Below are 18,957 nucleotides of genomic sequence, written 5' to 3' on the forward strand. Positions count from 1 at the left end.
TACTTTAAGTATAACTTATGTTTAAGTTTATTATCTTTAATATTAACCTATAAACAAGATTCATTCGTGATTCCAAACCGTTATACTGATTGATCTACTTACAAGGATGATGTTTAGGCTAGATTTAGTGAGGTGTTTAAAGTGAAATTTCCAAACAGTATACTTCGTATACCAAACGGACCCTACCTTCGATATGATCCTACCTGGTTGTTCCTTACTTGATAGATCTTGAAGTAGTGCATAATTACTTCTATCTTACACATAGATATGAAATATTTGATATTAATATGTGATGTGATGCATGTGCTTATTGTTTGTGTTCCTGGTATCTATGCGAGATGAACGATTTATACATGTTTTACTTGATTTAAACTGTATATGTATTTTTATACCTAAAAATAAATTAGGTAAAGATAGGTAGATGAAAAGATGATATGAATGATGAGAAATGAAAAATGATATAGATGTTGAGGGGTGAAAGATGATGAGAAGTCTTGACTTTAAAAGCTGATCCAGTCATCTAGTAGAGTATAAATGACAACCACGAACTATTATAGATAGTCCAGTGGAATGCTAGCTGGCTCGCAACCTGTAGGTGTTTGTGAACGACGTGTTCACCAGATGTACTCTAAAAACCCTAACAACTATAGACTTAGTGCCTTATAGATGAACATCAACAACTATGGACTTAGTGCCTAATAGATAACATCGACAACTATGGACTTAGTGCCTGTTAGATAAACCCTGACAGCGATGGACTTTGTGCTTTGTCCTTTGGACAATCCTTAGGAATGAATAAAGGAAGAAGAGATGATTCTTAAGGAAGATCCTTAAGAACAAAGAAGATAATGAGGATTAGAAATTAAGTTAATTGTTTAATGATTAAACATAATAATTATATTATTGTGGGTTGAAAACCCTATGTACTCACTAAGTTTCCCAACTTAACACATTCAGTTTATCGTATTACAAGTAGCAATGTTAAAGATACATTCTGTTGAGAGATTCAAGGAGTATTAGGCCGTTAATTTAATTGTTGTAAGGATTATATATTTTGTTATGCTTATGTTTCTGTATTGACAAAGACATCCTAATATTTTAATATAAATAAAATACATTTATTCGGAAATGCCTTGATAAAATATTTATCATGTTTTCTGGGAACTAATTTCGTAATATTATTTTTCAAAAAGGATATTCTAATTTTTCAATAAGCATAAACAAATCGGTCTTTTATGGCCGTAAAAATAGGGATTCACAATGCCTTACCCGCATGTTAGATAAGTTTCTTCTTCAAACAATCAACTTATCACAAATGAGTTAGAATACGACATTCCCATTATAAAGAATAAGTTTGATTTTATGTTTCTTGCATTAACAAATGAGCAACACAACATTTTCCTTGATATCATGATTGTTGTTAGAGACAATAAAGGAGGTGTCTTCTTTGTTTATGGTTAGAGTAAATTACACTAATGGTCCCTATGATTTAGGGTGATTTGCGCGTTTGGTCCCTAACTTATTTTTTTAACTCGGAAGGTCCCTACTGTTTGTTTTTGTTACGCGCTTGGTCCCTATCTTACCTAAAAAGACTATTATGCCCTTGATTTTTTTAATTTATTTAAATGAACACTCCCCTAATCCCACCCCCTCACCTTACCTCACCTACCCCATTATTTTTTCCTCTTTAAATAATAGTCTTTTTAGATAAGATAGGGACCAAACGCGTAACAAAAATAAACAGTAGGGATCAAACGCGTAACAAAAACAAACCATAGGGACCTTCCGAGTTAAAAAAATAAGTTAGGAACCAAACACGCAAATTACCCCAAACCATAGGGACCATTCGTGTAATTTACTCTTATGGTTATGGTGGAACTGATAAAACTTTTCTATAGAAGACAATATCTACAACAATTAGATCTGATAGTCATATTGTTTTGAATGTTGCTTCAAGTGAGATTACTTTATTATTATTTCCCGGTGGTAGAACAACACACTCTCGATTTATGCTTCCATTTGAACTTACTGAAGATTCTATTTGTAAAATAAATCTAAATAGCGAGCTCACTAGCTTATTAAGAAAAACCTCATTGATTTTGGAGGAGATTTTAGACAAATTCTACATGTTGTTCCGGGTGGCAGTAGATAGAGCATTGTTAATGCTTCTTTGAGTTCTTCATATTTATAGAAACAATGAAAAGTCTATAAATTAACAAAAAAACATGAGGCTAATTGTTGGAAGGGATCAATCTGATATAGAACAAGTAAGAGATTTTGCAAATTAGCTATTGGATATAGGAGAAGGAAAAATTGGTGGTCTAAACGAAGACAAAACGATTATTGTTATTCCAAATGATATTCTCATTAATGATCCATACGATCCTATAGGTTCATTGATCAAGTTTATATATCCTTTAACTTTGGAGAAGGACAACACTACAAGTTATTTTCAAGAAAAAGCGATACCTGCTCCAAATAATGAAGTTGTTCAGGAAATAAATGACCGTTTGCTTAAGAAATTTCCAGGAGATGAGGTTGAATATTTAAGTTCAGATAGTATATGTGAATCCGAATTTGTCCATGAACATTTTGATGCAAATTTATACTCGCTTGATGTATTAAACGGTCTCAAAGTTTTGAGTCTACCAAATCATAAATTAATTTTAAAAATTGATGTTCCAGTAATGTTACTGAGAAACATTGATCAGAAAAACGACTTATGTAATGGTACATGATTGCAAGTGATATATGTAACACCCAAAATTAGAAAGGCCAAGTAAGGAAAGAAAACCCTAAGTCAAAGGGTCAACTCGTCGAGTCCAGGGAGGAACTCGACGAGTCGGAGCGTGATCCGTGTCGCGGTTTAAGTGATTGACTAGACGAGTCGGGGAGACTAAATCGGCGAGTCTGGTCTGGGTTGAGAAAGCCCTAATTTCAGGACTTGTACCTTATTTAAGCATCTCATTCTCCTTCTATCAGCCTCATTTGTAGCCCCCATTGTCCATAAGCTATTCCACGAAACCCTAGTGCTCTCTTTGAGTGTGTGAGCCATTGTTGAAGAGTTGGAGTGTTCTTGAAGCCTAGAAGGAGAAGAAGGAGTTAAGGGTTCAAGAGGAAGGTTGTAGATCCAGAATATTCATCTCTTTAGCTGCTTATTTTGGTAATCAAGTTCCTTCCTTGCCTTGTTAATTGTTGGATCATTTCATGTCCCTCTTTATGAGATTCTGGACCAAGTATGATACATTTCGGGTTTGGACGTACCCAAGCTGAATCCCTTCAGCTCCAGTTGTGTCTTGGCCCATAGAGTCATAAAGTATCAGCCTTGAGAGTGTAGGTGATGCATAGCTGTCTTAAACCCTAGTTTGTGGTGTGTTTAGCCTAGATCTCCTTAGCTACACGTAAAGGTTGCAACTTTACGTGGGGAATGGGCATTGGGAGAGTGGATCTACAGTTTGGAGTCCCTGCATGACTCAAAAGCCTCTGAATGTATGAAGGACCGAATAGACTCGGCGAGTCCTTCGAGTGGACTCAGCGAGTAGTATGAGGATTGGGAGGAACTCGATGAGTTCGATGAACAACTCGACGAGTCTGTTGAAGTTTGCCTTGGACTCGACGAGTCTGTTCTGGGACTCGGCGAGTCAGGTCGCGGAACCCCGAACCCTTCGAATTAAGACTCGAATTAGTGATTCGAGTGGAGACTCAGTGAGTTGGACAGGACAAGACTCGGAAATCGGTGGACTCGGCGAGTCGAGTCACGAATGGAAGGACTCTGAGCATATGAACTCGGCGAGTCAGTAGGCATACTCGCGCGAGTAGGGTTGACCTGGAAGGTTGACTCTGACCAGGACTTTGACTTTGACAAGAGTTGACTTAGTTGACTTCTGGAGGACTGTTCGACTAAGTGTTATATTAATATTGGTAGCTCGGGGAGCTATGGAGCCGCAGTTCAGAGAGTTGTCGGGCAGCAGCCAGAGGGGTATCAACAAGTTCAACAAGTGTAGGTGAGTTTCCTTTGGTGTGAATAGGTCTAAGACCACAATGTCGGCCCATGTAGTTATGAGTAGAAGACCCGGGGGTTAGCCCTAGGCACAGTATGCTAGTATGATATTCAGGACGAGGTCTAATGATAGCGTACGGGTGCCCAAGGAATGGTTTATATGATAGTTTATACTTGTTGTCTGTGTGATACTTATATGTGCCTGGTAGGGAGGTGAGTGTGGGCGAGGTCCCATATCTCACCAATAGCAGAGTGTGGATGGTGTTCCACATCTCATTAGCAACAGAGCAGGAGCGAGGCCCAAGTTAGGGAAATAGTGAGTGTGGGTTGGGCCCGTATCTCACTATTAGTAGAAGCGTGGACGGGGTTCCATGACTCATTAGTAGCAGGACGAGGGCGAGGCCTAGGATTGGCGAGGCCTTAGGACATGATCTATTAGTATATGTTTAACTTATGTGTTGTGGTATGTTTATGTGCTATTATATGTTAGTGGGCGAGGCCTAAGTGAAATAGATCTGTGTCCGAGCGGGGCTCGAAGCCAGGTGGGGCCTGGAGCGGCGGAGCCGTTGAAGCGGGCGAGGCCCGAGGTAAGGGGGTGAGGCCCAGAATAGCGGGCGTGGCCCAGTATGTGGTTATGCATGGTATGTGGTAGGTTGGGGAACTCACTAATCTTCGTGCTTACGATTTTCAGTTTTGGTTTCAGGTACTTCCGGTAGCGGAGGGAAGAACTCGGGGTGATCGCATGGCACACACCATAGATTAGACAGCTTGGGAATGTTTTACTCTGATAATGAAAATATGTTTTGGAAGTAATACTCTGATTATGTTATGGATTGATAATTAGAAGAATTTTTAGTCTTAAATTTTGGGACATTACAATATCATTAAGAAAACATGTCATTGAGGCATATATAATATTTGGAACTAATATTGGAAACCATACTTTTATTCAAAGAATGTGTTTAAGTCCATCAGAAAAAAAGTTCCCTTTAAATTCCAAAGAAGACAATTTCCTTTGGTTGTATGTTTTTTAATGATTATTAATAAGAGTCAAGGATAATCGTTATCCAATGTTGGTTTGTTTCTCAAAGATCCTATTTTTTTACATGACCAATTGTATGCTACATTATCTAGAGTTCAAAACAGAGAAATTAAAATCATTAATTTTAGATAAAGATGATATACTCACAAATAATAACTTCCACAATTGTTTATAAGTTTTTCGAAATTTATAACAAACTTTTTTGTAGCATGTTTTAGTCACTTTTAGTAAATAAACTTCATCCATCATATTAATTAATGTATCATAATGTTTTGTATTTTTTATGTTACTTACATTACTGAAAGGTTTTGTTTGTTTTATAGCAACTGAATTTCAATGATTTTTTGTGTTTATTTCTCTTTACTCAAATATATGTTGCATTATACAAACTCATGACTTTTATCAAATAGTTGGATTCAGTGGCGGAACCAGGAATTTTCATATGGGGGTACAAATATTGTCAATATATATTATATGTAGTTACTCAATATCAGATATTAAAAAACATGTTATAATCCTTTTAATTGGGGTACAATAAAATGAAAAATATTTATAAATAATATATATATATATATATATATATATATATATATATATAAAATTTTGGGGGTACTGTAGTACCTCCAACGCCCTATCTAGCTCCGCCACTGGTTGGATTCACATTCTTATTAAATCCTTACAAATTACAAAATTAATAAAAAAATACAATATCACATTTCATGATTTTTTCTAAACTAATGATATTATGTTATTATACAATCAAAAGTTTAATTTTATTTAAAATTATCAACCGTAAATTTTATGAGTTTTTAACGACAAAACTGCCAAATTGGTCCTTGTGGTTTACAAAAAACTTTGGATGGGGTCAAAAAAGTTTTCAACTTGCATGGAAGGTCCAAAATCAAGAATATTCTTTGGTTTTGGTCCTTGAAATTTTGAAATGACTATTTTGCCCTTATTATTTATTTTTCACATTTTCTTTATTTGTTTTCATTGTTTTGTAATTAAAAAAAGCAAAAGAAAATAAAAATCGGAGGACGACCCACCCCACTCTCTCTATCTCTCTCACCTCTCCCTCTCCCTCTCTCTCCCTCCTCTTCCTCCCTCTCTCTCTCTCTCACTCTCTCTCTCTATCTCTCAAGCCATTCTCACGGCACCACCACCCGTTTTTGATTTAGGTACTTTATCAAAAGTGCTTCAAGAAATTTAAATACCCAATTGTGGCTTAAACATAAATTTATGAAGCAAAATTACTGAAAATCAATGAACATAACTAAGAACTACAAGTTGTAGTAGGGAAAGATCATTCAGACAAAAGATCAAACACTTGGTGGGCATCCACCATACTTTATGTTCATGGGTTGCAGCTTTACTGAGTAATCTTTCACATTATTTTCTTCTTATATCATTCAATTCCCCATTCTTTCAACTTTAAATCTAAACCATTTCCATGAATGGTCTAAGGGTATAAAAAGATGCAACAAGAACGATCTTTACAGATGAGAAAGAAGATAATAACAATGCCTATTTTTCTTTCTGCAATGTAAGATTTGTTCGGAGATCGCCACCATCGGTTTTTAGATGTGTTATACCTACATGAATTGAACTCAATCTGGTCTTCAAATGGCCCCATTCCGTCTTCTTCCCCACCTAGTCTTCTTCACCATTTCTAGACCAGAAAACTTGTAACAAAGATACAAATCCACCATTTCAACCATAAGCATCCATCAGACCCGTCAAATAATTAAATCGAGATGAAAAGAGATAGATACAAAAAATGAACAAAGAAGAGGGATGCATTAGTCGAAAAGGGGTTTAACTAGAAGGGGTAGGAAGGATGGTTTTGATCAGACCCTATGGGAGTTTGATTCCTTAACGATCTCCATTCGTCTTCTGTATAATGTTCTATCATTATATCGGGTTTTCCGATCCATTCTCTATCTACAAAATCATATTTCACAGTTGTCCGACCTATCATTCCGGCGATATCTTCTGGTGAAAGCCTTGGAACATCATTTAGGTTCATTGCGACAGTTCATGGTGAATCTAAATAGATAAGGTTGAGAAGGAGACCGGAGACACCAATCGCGATTCGTGTTTCTATACACTAAGTTAGGGTTTATATCATGGTTGATAGGGTTTTAAAGAACATGGACTCAGAGATCTGTGAGAAAGGCTTCCAGGAGAGAGAGAGAGAGAGAGAGAGAGAGAGAGAGAGAGAGAGAGAGAGAGAGAGAGAGAGAGAGAGAGAGAGAGAGAGAGAGAAGAGAGAGAGAGAGAGAGAGTGGGTGGGGCCGTCCTCTGATTTTTTTTTAATTACAAAACAATTAAAACAAATAAAGAAAATGTGAAAAATAAATAACAAGGGCAAAATAATCATTTCAAAATTTCATGGACCAAAACAAAAAAAAAAAATTCTTAATTTTAAACCTTCCATACAAATTGAAAACTTTTTGGACCCGATCAATTTGACAGGTTTGTCATTTTTAACCTAATAACTTACGCTAAATAAAAAAAAATAAAATCTTTAAAAGTTTAAATTGAATATAATATTAATAAAAGACAGATAAAAAGGTTTCAAAAATTAAAAAGAAAAACACAAAAAGAGGTAGAATCAAGGCCGCATGCAAAATTATCAATCATGATGTCTTCTTTGTCCCACGGAACCTCTGCCCTCCCTCTCTCTCCCGTTTTCATGAACCTATTTCTGATCCTCATCTTCCCCCCTTCTTTCTTCCTACATTTACATCATCTGCCATCCACGTCAATTGCTTTTTCACTACCCAAATGGCAAGTTTGTAATTAAAGGATAATTTTTGGGCTATCTACAATAGGGATGGAGGGAAGCATGGGAGGTGGGGTGGGTGGTATGGCAAAAGACGCAAAGAGATTCAAAAAATATATTCTTGAAATCAAGATTGATACAGTAGACGGACAACAGCTAAAGCAGCCAGACAGCAAATGAAGTAACAACAAATCCAAACAGTCTATCTTTTTAGTTTACCCCACTTCACTTTCCTCTTTTCAGACTAGGGTTTCTTAAAAACTCCTGAAAATTCCCTTTCAAAGAATCTCTTTCCCCAAAGATCTTCCATTTACTCCCATACCCTCATCATTTTTGCCGTAGAAAATGAAATCTTCACGTGTTCATATGCTTAGCAAGTAAAATATTCAAGAAATCAACATGTTTCAGAGGTTAGGGACGATCAGAGCTAGCTAGAGAGCGATGCAGATCGTTGTGTGTTTAGTTTGTTCTTTCGGGTTTGAAAGCATCAGAATCAAAAGCTCAGAAAAGGGTGTGATTGCGAAGAAAAAGAAGAAGGGTTAAGCGAAATACTTTTTATTGATCCTGTGAACGTAGTCCATCACAACGAAAGGGTTTTAAGTTATTATTTTGACTTGTTCTAAGTGAAAAAAGCTTGCGATTTTTGTTTAGTTGAAATTATCAAGTGCGAGTGATGATGTCGATGTCCTGCAAGGATGGTAATGGAGCGATGATGGATAACGGAAAATATGTTCGCTACACACCGGAGCAGGTTGAAGCACTCGAACGACTCTACCATGAATGTCCAAAACCGAGTTCTCTTCGTCGTCAGCAACTCATTCGTGAATGCCCGATTCTCTCTAACATCGAACCCAAACAAATCAAAGTTTGGTTCCAGAATCGAAGGTAAACGCTACACATTCACAATCTAGAAAATTGCACCACTTTCGTTTCTTGGTGCCATTTTGCTTTAACGATTTATGGGTTTTCGTGTTTTAGATGTAGGGAAAAACAAAGGAAAGAAGCTTCACGCCTTCAAACTGTGAATCGAAAGCTGTCTGCCATGAACAAGCTTTTAATGGAAGAGAATGATAGATTGCAGAAACAAGTGTCACACCTTGTGTATGAGAATGGCTGCTTCCGTCAGCACACTCAAAATGTTAGAACTTATATTTTACTTTTTGTTCCTTGTTTTTGTTGTTATCGTGAATAATTTATAATCTGTTGAATTTTGATATTTGCAGACTACACTTGCTACTAAAGACACTAGTTGTGAATCGGTTGTGACTAATGGTCAACACCGATTGACCCCCAAGCACCCACCACGGGATGCTAGTCCTGCAGGGTGCGTTTTGATAAATTTCATAATTTATAACTTTATATATATTTTTTATTTAACGAATCATTAATTTTAAATGTTTTTGATATTAATATGTTTATGTTATGCAGACTTTTGTCCATTGCAGAAGAAACTTTAACAGAGTTTCTTTCGAAGGCAACTGGAACCGCAATTGAGTGGGTCCAGATGCCCGGAATGAAGGTACCCCTAGTTACAAACATTAAAATGTCAATAAACCTATATATATATATATATATATATATATATATATATATATAGTGAGTGATATTTCTTTTACTATTGATATAGCCTGGTCCGGATTCCATTGGAATCGTTGCTATTTCTCATGGTTGCACTGGCGTGGCAGCACGAGCGTGTGGCTTGGTTGCTCTCGAGCCATCAAGGGTTAGTTAAGTCATTTTGTAATTTTGTAATTTGTTTTCATTGACCAAAAACGTGACAATTGTAATTGTGTGTTAAGGTTGTGGAAATCCTCAAGGATCGCCCCTCATGGTATCGTGATTGCCGAGCTGTTGATACTCTCAATGTGCTACCAACCGCTAATGGTGGAACCATCGAGCTTTTATACATGCAGGTAACACTTTTCTTTTACCGGTCGTTTTGGTTAATTATCCCAAAAAATCATGTGTCTTTTTTAAAAAAAAAGAATACGATTTAGTGTCAATTTTATAATTATCCTAATTGATGTTTTGTTTTAGCTTTATGCTCCTACAACTTTGGCTACGGCTCGTGACTTCTTGTTGTTGCGCTATACTTCTGTTACAGAAGATGGCAGTTTAGTGGTGGGTGATTAATTTTAATTTATTGTTTATTTAATTTTGTGTTATTTTTTATACTCATATTGTGAGCATTTATTTGGTCTATATATGTGTGTTTAGATTTGTGAAAGATCGCTAAATAACACGCAAAATGGTCCGAGCATACCGTCAGTCCCAAATTTTGTGCGAGCCGAAATGCTGGCTAGCGGGTACCTCATTAGACCATGTGAAGGTGGTGGTTCCATCATTCACATTGTTGATCATATGAATTTAGAGGTAAATATAATTGCAAAAATATAGTAATGTACTTTTTATATTTTTTAATTATAGAATTGTAGTTTCAGTTTGTTTCTTAGTAGGGCATTGCACCATGAAAAATCTACTCAATTATGGCAATGGGTTACCCAATGCAAGAATGGGTGTACTTTTTTAAAGTACAAGGCTCTAGTTAAAGCTAATTTAATGTTGTAAAAAATTAGATAAAAATTTAGTACATTACTTTTTCTTACATTTAGTTCATATTATTATGAACATACAATTGTTATTTTAACTAAATGTATGTATAATTATTGTGCATTACAATTGCGTTTTTATTTTTTGGTTTACTATCAATCGATGTCGACAATACTTCACTTTTGTTTTAAAATCTCTTCTTCCTATGTGGGTGTGTGTGTGTGTGTTTTTTTTTTTTTTTTTGTTTTACATATTAAATGTTTTAATAAAGGGAAATGGCTTCTTTAATTAACATATTTAATCCACACAGCATTGAATTTAAAAAGTAAAAGAAATCATTCAACTAACAAAAAATATTAAATGATAATTGTAATGTTAAAATATGTAACTAATTAATTAATTTATTTGTAATATCATGTTTAAAATGGTTTAGTTATAGCATGGGCTAACTGCAAGAAAATAAAAATAATGAAAATAATTGGTTAACAATTACATTTTTGAAATACATGAGCTAAATGCAATAAATAGTAATGTATATATATTATTTATTATTATTTATATTATTATTATTATTATTTAATTTTTGTATTATAGATTGTGCTTCGCTTTTTTCTTATTACGTAATTTTATTTTTTAGTTACTTTCTATTCGAGTATTGTACTTTGAAAAACCTACCTATTATAGCTAATGGGGCGAACAGTTTAGAAGGTATTGATTTACTTATTTCCATATAAGTTGGTAGATTTTTCAAAGTACAATGCTCTAATAAAAAACAAATTTAACACACAATGTTTTAATATATATATATATATATATATATATATATATATATATATATATATATATTTCCGAAAGTACAATGCTATTTCTTGCATTTAACCAAAACTTGTATCATTGTTTTTGCTACGTAGGCGTGGAGTGTACCCGAAGTCTTGCGTCCATTATACGAATCTTCAACCGTGCTTGCTCAAAAAACAACAATGATGGTAAACAACACTAAACACATTAAACTTTTTAATAATACAATTTCAAGAAATTAAAATTTTGTGCTTGAATAGGCATTACGCCAGCTAAGGCAAATATCTCTTGAAGTTTCACAATCGGGTGCCTCTAACTGGGGCAGACGACCGGCAGCATTAAGGGCACTTAGCCAGAGGTTAAGCAGAGGTTTCAATGAAGCTCTAAACGGGTTTACAGATGAAGGCTGGTCATTAATTGCTAATGATGGGGTCGATGATGTCACCATTCAAGTCAATTCTTCACCCGAAAAACTTATGGGATTAAATCTACCTTTTGCAAACGGATACCCACCCGTTACAAATTCTGTCTTGTGTGCAAAGGCATCAATGCTTTTACAGGTTAGATACCAACAAATTTGGAGTGGTTGTGGTGTGGTTTGACCTTTTTTTTGTTTTATTGATGATAAGATTTTTTTATATGTTTCTAGAATGTTCCACCAGCTCTTCTACTTAGGTTTTTGAGAGAGCACAGATCGGAATGGGCAGATAACAATTTTGATGCTTACTCGGCTGCATCAGTTAAACTCGGTCCGTGTAGTTTTGCTGGGTCCCGGGTTGGTAATTTTGGGGGTCAGGTGATTCTTCCACTTGCTCACACGATTGAGCATGAAGAGGTGAGTTGAGTTTTTGTTTTATAATTATTAGTTTATGTTTGGTAAATTTTGTAATTTTACAATGTTATGTTGTAGTGTACTAGTGTTTGTTTGATTATTATTTACTAGTCTTTCTTTGTGTTTTGTAGTTGTTGGAGGTTATTAAGATGGAGGGAATTGGGCATTGTCCTGAAGATGCTTTAATGCCGAGAGACATGTTTCTCCTACAAGTAAGTTTTCTATTTTTTCTATTTTTTTTTTCGTTGGGCAAAATACAGAAAAACACAACGCATTATCACAGTTTTATCAAATTTTAGTTACTAGACTATTTTCTGTAGTGGTCAAACATTTATACTTTTTTAACCTTCTGAATTTTAAACGGTCTTTTTTTGCTTTTACCTAGAAAAAGGTTGAAATACAAAAAAGCATTAACATATTTTTTAAATCATTTTTATAATAATACTTCAATGACTAAATTGATAAAAGGGAAAAAATAGCAATGTACATTGTTTATTATAGCATTCTATTTTCATATCTTATTATTACAACATTGTACTAACATCCAAAAATTTACTCAATTTTAGCCATGGTCATTCAAATACAAAGCAATTTGCAATGCTTTAATTTGGTTGATTCTTTAAAGTATAATGTCCTAATAAGATTCTTTTTAACAAAAAGTACAATGACCTAACAATGCGATCTTATTGTAATTACTTACTATCTATTATAGTTATGCAATGGAATGGATGAGAATGCAGTTGGCATGAGTGCGGAACTCATATTTGCTCCAATAGACGCTTCTTTTGCTGACGATGCGCCTCTTTTACCCTCTGGTTTTCGTATCATTCCTCTCGATCCAATCAAGGTTAGAAGAGTCGATATCGATATCACTTTTGGGGTTATTTCCATTATTTTTTAAAATAAATTCCGGCTTCAAAACACACAGGACACTTCCACTCCCAATCGTACCCTCGATCTTGCTTCTGCTCTCGAAATCAGAGGATCCGGGCCTAAAATTTCAAATGATCGTAACATTGCTAGTGGCAATTCAAGATCCCTGATGACAATGGCGTTTGAATTCGCATTCGAAAGCCACATGCAAGAAAACGTGGCGGCAATTGCGCGCCAATATGTTCGCGGCATTATATCATCGGTTCAAAGGGTCGCGTCAGCCCTATCTCCTAATATGGGCCCCAATGTTGGGCTTCAGTTTGGCGCCCCTGAAGCACATGTTCTAGCTCGATGGATTTGCCGTAGCTACAGGTGTGCTGTGTGAAAAGTCGATTTTACCCTTCTTTTTTTACTTTGATTTTATTGTTTTTGAATTTTGTTTGTAGTTGCTATTTGGGTGTGGAGCTTCTTAAGTGTGTAGGTGAAGGAAGCGAATACATCCTGAAATCACTCTGGAACCACCCGGATGCCATCATGTGCTGCTCTCTTAAGGTCTGTTTTGTATGGTAGTTGAGCAAGAAAATTTATAGCTTTTGCTTTTAAATGGTAAAAAAAATTATAATGGTTTAATCATTAAGAAAGTTGATCCCGAATCATTCAAGCTCATTACTAATAGGAATTCTTGTCCAGGCAATGCCTGTATTCACATTTGCAAACCAAGCGGGATTCGATATGCTCGAGACAACACTAGTTGCACTTCAAGACATCAGTTTGGAAAAAGTTCTTGATGAGCATGGGCGAAAAGGTCTTTTTGCGGAGTTTGCACAGATAATGCAACAGGTTTATACTTTTTTAGGTGACTAGTGAAAGTACAATGCTAGAGTTGGATATATGTGAGTAAGTTTTTTTTTGTGTTTGGTGGCAGGGGTTTGCGTGTCTTCAAGGGGGCGTGTGTTCATCAAGCATGGGGAGACCGGTTTCTTATGAGAGAGCGGTGGCATGGAAAGTGTTGAATGAAGAAGAAAGCGCTCACTGCATTTGCTTTAAGTTCATTAATTGGTCGTTTATTTAACGTTGTAGGTGTTTTGGTTAAAAACTCTTGACAGTTTGTCAGACTGGTGGATTATTGTCTTTTGAAATGTTTTGAAGGTAACTAGTGCTTATGTATCACATTGTACGGATTTTGTGTTTTTATTTGTAGCTATGCTATTTATTTGGGTTTACAAAACTCCTCTTGTTTTGTTCTTGCCTTTTTTCGAAAACTTTTTTTTATATAGATATACATCGTTTTTTAAAAGGATGTTGCAAAGCAAACACCTTTCGATAACTGCACTAGTGGCACATGAAGGCGTGTAGTGAAGCTCTCAAAGGAGGTTGCAAAGCCAACACGTTTAGACAACTACAGTAGCAACCCAGTGGTACTTAGCTTCGACAATGGAATGGAATCGGCAAAATATAATACCTTGCTGTTTTGAAGAGCAAAACATTACCTTTTAGATGAAAAAACACAATAACCACAAGTTGATCGATCGGACAACTGTCGTACTCAACATCAAAGCAAGCAATCAACCTGCAAGGATATACATAAATGCTAATGTTACGACCAATGGCGACACATAAGTATCAGTGAATACACTTGAACATCGTAAAACAGAGCTTTTATGGGTCATACATGTAAATACACATCTACTAGACATCATGGGATAGGTTTGGTCGAGTGAATGTAAGGTGCTGAATCATTCGACTATATTAAGTTTACAACTAGGACACATGAATTGTTGATCTTAGCAAGTGTGTTGGCCAGGGTGCGAGCAGGCTTGTAGTTGGGTATATTGGCCCACACAAGAGTCTCAATAGCTTACATACATTGACTCTAGAACATGTAAGGTCAATCAGGAGTGACACTGATACCAACAAAATTACTAAGAACATCAAGGTCGATCTTGAGAATGGTAATAATAACCATGAGGAAGGTTGTGGATGAAGTCGTAAGGAGAATGTCATGATAATATAGGACCAAATATGCATTGTATGGTCTGTAGCGAAATATGAATAAGGATGAGTCGAATCTATTCCAAGTAAGTCAAATGTTGTGGAACTTCTACTCGGTACTTGTTACCGCCGAGTAGCGACTACTCAGGAATATTCGAGAAGTACTTTTTAATGTAGAAATATTTTTAGGGAAATTATATATGTCAAAATCATAAGTTGATTGAAATATATAACCAAATTATATATATATATATATATATATATATATATATATATATATATATATATGTGTGTGTGTGTGTGTGTGTGTGTGTGTGTGTGTGAGTATACAAAAACTGAAAAACACACAATGGTCTTACTTCGTGAATAATTCTTGAAAATTTAAGATGTGTAGTAATAATCACATGTGTGTGTGTGTGTTAAATAACAAACCATTAAGTATATTATACATATTAATCGCCAAGTTGGCCAATTTTACAACACTACTCACTTCAGTAAGGAGCGAATCGAAGAGAACTCAGATTCTGTAACTCGCCTCGATAATGGTCCGAGTAGGGGACACTCGGCTGAGTAATCGGCAAACTCAGCGAGTTTTATAACACCGAGTAATTCCATGCAGAGTGATAACTGAACAAACCATGAAACCATGTCCAAAGAGTCTACAAATCCATGCAAAGTAAAAGTCGTTAAGTACGACCACTGTAAAATTGGTCAACAAATCCACAATTTCACGATGGAATTTGTGGATCATTTGAAGAGTTCATTAGTAATTAAACTTCAAATCCTTTGAATGCTAATGTGTGCCATCTCATTATGATAGAGTTTAATCCATTAAATAACAAATAGACTTGCCATCTTATTCAATTCTCCCATTAAATTCAACATTATGGATACTATAATGTGGAATTAAAGTGATTGGTGTATATGATGTTTCATGAAGTCATGATCCCATCAAGCAAAACGAGTTCCAATAATTTTGCACATAAGTAATTACTATATATAGTTATATACCCATACGTGAAAATTTCTACCTACAAAATCATGCATGCATGGTGGCAAACCTCCTTTGCTAAGTAAAGTAAGAAACAATATATTAATATGCTGGCATTCCATGTTTTTATTAACCAATAATTTCGTCTGATTTTTATAATTCAATATAGTTTAGAAAAGATGGCAAACTGTATTTTTATTACGAAACATGAAGAACATTTACCTCCATGATCGTGTATTGTGAAATTTGTTCGAACTAACAAAACCGAACGACAAACTCGAGTTATTTTGACCTAGTTTAGGTTTAAATTCTTTTAAAATGCATCCGCAATTAACTATTGTGACGATATCAAATTTGAAACCTAGTGTAGGTTTAAATTCTTGTCCATCCAAGTGTCATTATTTTATTTATCGTCCCAGCTGAATACCATATTTGCTTAATCTTGACTCGAACATGATACAAGATTCGACAATATCTTTATACTTGGCGTTTTTATTATTATTATTATTATTATTGTTGTTGTTGTTGTTGCTGCATTTCATGAAACTTTGCGTATTTTGCATATTTTTGAGATTGGAATTCGAATGTCTGAAATCTATTAGACTTTTAAAAGCATTTCATCTTATTTCAATAACGGTCATACAAAAATATTTTCCAATAGCTTTGTCAACGATCAAGTTGTGTTAGAGTTACTTTGTATTATTTATAACAATTACAGTAGTGGAATCAATAATTTTTTTTTACCAATTATAATTTCTAAAGAGAACAATAAAGGACATAAAAAGGCAAATAAATGTCTTATTGCACAAAATCATAAAATAATGGTTTTATTGGACGAAACCAATTAATAACATATGATTTTTCCGTCCATTGTAGAATAATAGGTTGAGTTATTTATTTATTTATAAAGCCACAAACGGTAGCTAACCGATTGTCAAAGGTTTATCGGTTATATAAAACATTATTTTAGGCATAACTAGAAATAAAATTGCTTTATTCTATAAAATAATAACATAATATTTTTTTATATATTAAAAGATAATATGTTCGAGTTTTTATTAGGTTATCTCTAAATTAATATATTTTGAACTAGAAATATTAAAATGCAGTGATAAACCGACAACAAAGATCTCAATTACAATTTGTTGAAACCGTTAACTTGTTATAGGTAATAATAATGTTTTACTTATTCTCAATTCTAGATCTTTTAAGAGGGTGTGTGGGATTTTATTTTATTCCTCAAAAGGAATTTTAAACAAAATGAGTTATTAACTTGTGGCAGTAGAAAAAGAAGTTTTAAAAAATGTATTTGGATTAGTTTTTATGACGAAGAAAAGTTAATAAACTGTTTTAAAAAAAAATGTTTGTTATAGCTTAAAGTTATTTTAAGATAATATTGAGAACTCAACGACTCATAAGAAGTTTAGAAAAGTTAGACATTTTAACTTCTTAATTTTTTTTAAAGGGTTAAAAAGAAGTTGTTTCTTAATTTTTTTTCAAGGGTTAAAAAGAAATTGTTTTAAATGTCATTTTTTTTGCCAAACATTTTTTTTTCCGATTTTTCAAAAATCCAACAAAGTTAAAAAGTAGTTTTAAAATGAAATCACAACAACCTCTAAGCACGATATTCTTGATTCAAGGCTTTTCTTTTAGTTGATTTTTTTGTCGGTTTTTTCCAACTTCAAAGATCCATTTTACTCCTTGATTCTAACTTGTATCTTTTAAATGTCCTTCAATTATGTACAAGTCATTTTCATAGATGACGTTTTTGCAACTTTGCAACTTTTTAATTTTCAACTCCGATCTAAACCATAGATTTGCATTTACTATGTGCCACATAAATAATGAGAAAACCACCCACCAATTTTATGCCTTTAGTTTAAATACCCCTCCTCCCTTCCTTTTCCTTTAACCCATAATCATTATTCATTACAAACCGGACACTTCTTTCCTTCTCCCTCTAAAAATATTTTAATCAACAAAACCCTAGAGAGAGAATGGAGCAGAAGTTACCGGTAATGGCCAAGAAAGTATGGAGCTTGATTCGTGTCATGTTCTCCATGTTGAAGAAGGGCATTTCCAAGACTAAATTCTTCGCTGTGATCAAGCGTGGCAACATCGCCGGAAAAGCCTTACACAACCTTCTGTTCCACCACCACCACAACTGGGTTTCACCCACATCCCACAACCACCTACACCACCTCCCCTCTGGAGAACACGAATTCATGAGCTGCAGCAACACCCCTCCGAACTCAGTCTCCCTCTTTTCCACCCTCAAGAACCAAAACAAATACCTTTCGATTCCCAGTACTCACGTGTCGCCTTGTGTAGACGACATTGATAACATTTGCGTTGATTCTGAACTTCTGAAAGCACTTGATATGCTGACAACCACGGCGTCGCCGGCAATGCTGGGATCCAGGAAGAGTCATATGGTCAAGCAGCTGAGGATAACAGACTCACCGTTTCCGGTGAGTAATGATGACGAAGATGCTGAAGTGGACGAGGCTGCTGAGAAATTCATAATGAGGTTTTATAACGGTTTGAGACGGCAAAACTAACCGAGGGTGTAAAGTGTCATTAGTTAGTTCTTCTCTGCTACTTTTATTCTTTCACTATTACGAATTATTATAATAAATTTCAACAATTCAACGATTTAGAAGTTGTCGAAGGTATGATAATGTGTCTGCAACATTCCAAATTAATATATTCAAAAGAAAATATATTATTATTTTATAATAGTTATCATAATTAACTAATTATATTTAATGTGTTAGTTATTTATACAGATCGTAAAATCGGATAAAAACATAAGAAAAATCAATTATAAATCCAATGAATTTTTAAACCGTTCAAAAAATCTCAAGTATCTTTTGTATGTTTAAGAAAACCAAACGAATTTAACATTTTGTTTAAAAAACCCAACTAATTTACACTTCTCATTTAGAATCAACCGGCTAATAAAAGTCAACAGATGACATGACTTATGACGTGTAATTAATATTGGAAAATGACTTGTAAAACCAACGGAATTTCAAAACCGTTCAAAAAAAACAAATCGTGTTTTGTTTGTTGAAAAAAGCCCAACCAAGTT

General features: G+C 34.7%; 2 protein-coding genes across 2 annotated transcripts; both read left to right on the forward strand.

The window, feature by feature from the left end:
- The first annotated feature begins 7,952 nt into the window (after window positions 1–7,952).
- Window positions 7,953–14,108, forward strand: LOC145030350 (homeobox-leucine zipper protein ATHB-15-like). Its single transcript, XM_078978729.1, has 17 exons — window positions 7,953–8,712; window positions 8,806–8,965; window positions 9,051–9,151; window positions 9,256–9,346; window positions 9,455–9,550; window positions 9,627–9,740; window positions 9,865–9,948; window positions 10,045–10,200; window positions 11,289–11,363; window positions 11,436–11,735; window positions 11,825–12,010; window positions 12,139–12,219; window positions 12,720–12,854; window positions 12,936–13,252; window positions 13,327–13,432; window positions 13,571–13,720; window positions 13,806–14,108. The coding sequence occupies exons 1-17, from the start codon at window positions 8,501–8,503 to the stop codon at window positions 13,950–13,952; spliced, it is 2,511 nt and encodes an 836-aa protein (XP_078834855.1). The 5' UTR covers window positions 7,953–8,500; the 3' UTR covers window positions 13,953–14,108.
- A 3,773-nt stretch (window positions 14,109–17,881) lies between these two features.
- On the forward strand, window positions 17,882–18,424 carry LOC145004248 (uncharacterized). Its single transcript, XM_078963144.1, has one exon. It carries the CDS (start codon window positions 17,882–17,884, stop codon window positions 18,422–18,424), a length of 543 nt encoding a protein of 180 aa, XP_078819270.1.
- The last annotated feature ends 533 nt before the right edge of the window (window positions 18,425–18,957 follow it).

This window comes from Lactuca saligna, chromosome 1, assembly GCF_052625555.1.
Source record: "Lactuca saligna cultivar CGN05327 chromosome 1, ASM5262555v1, whole genome shotgun sequence".
In the NCBI taxonomy this organism is placed as follows: Eukaryota; Viridiplantae; Streptophyta; class Magnoliopsida; order Asterales; family Asteraceae; genus Lactuca; species Lactuca saligna.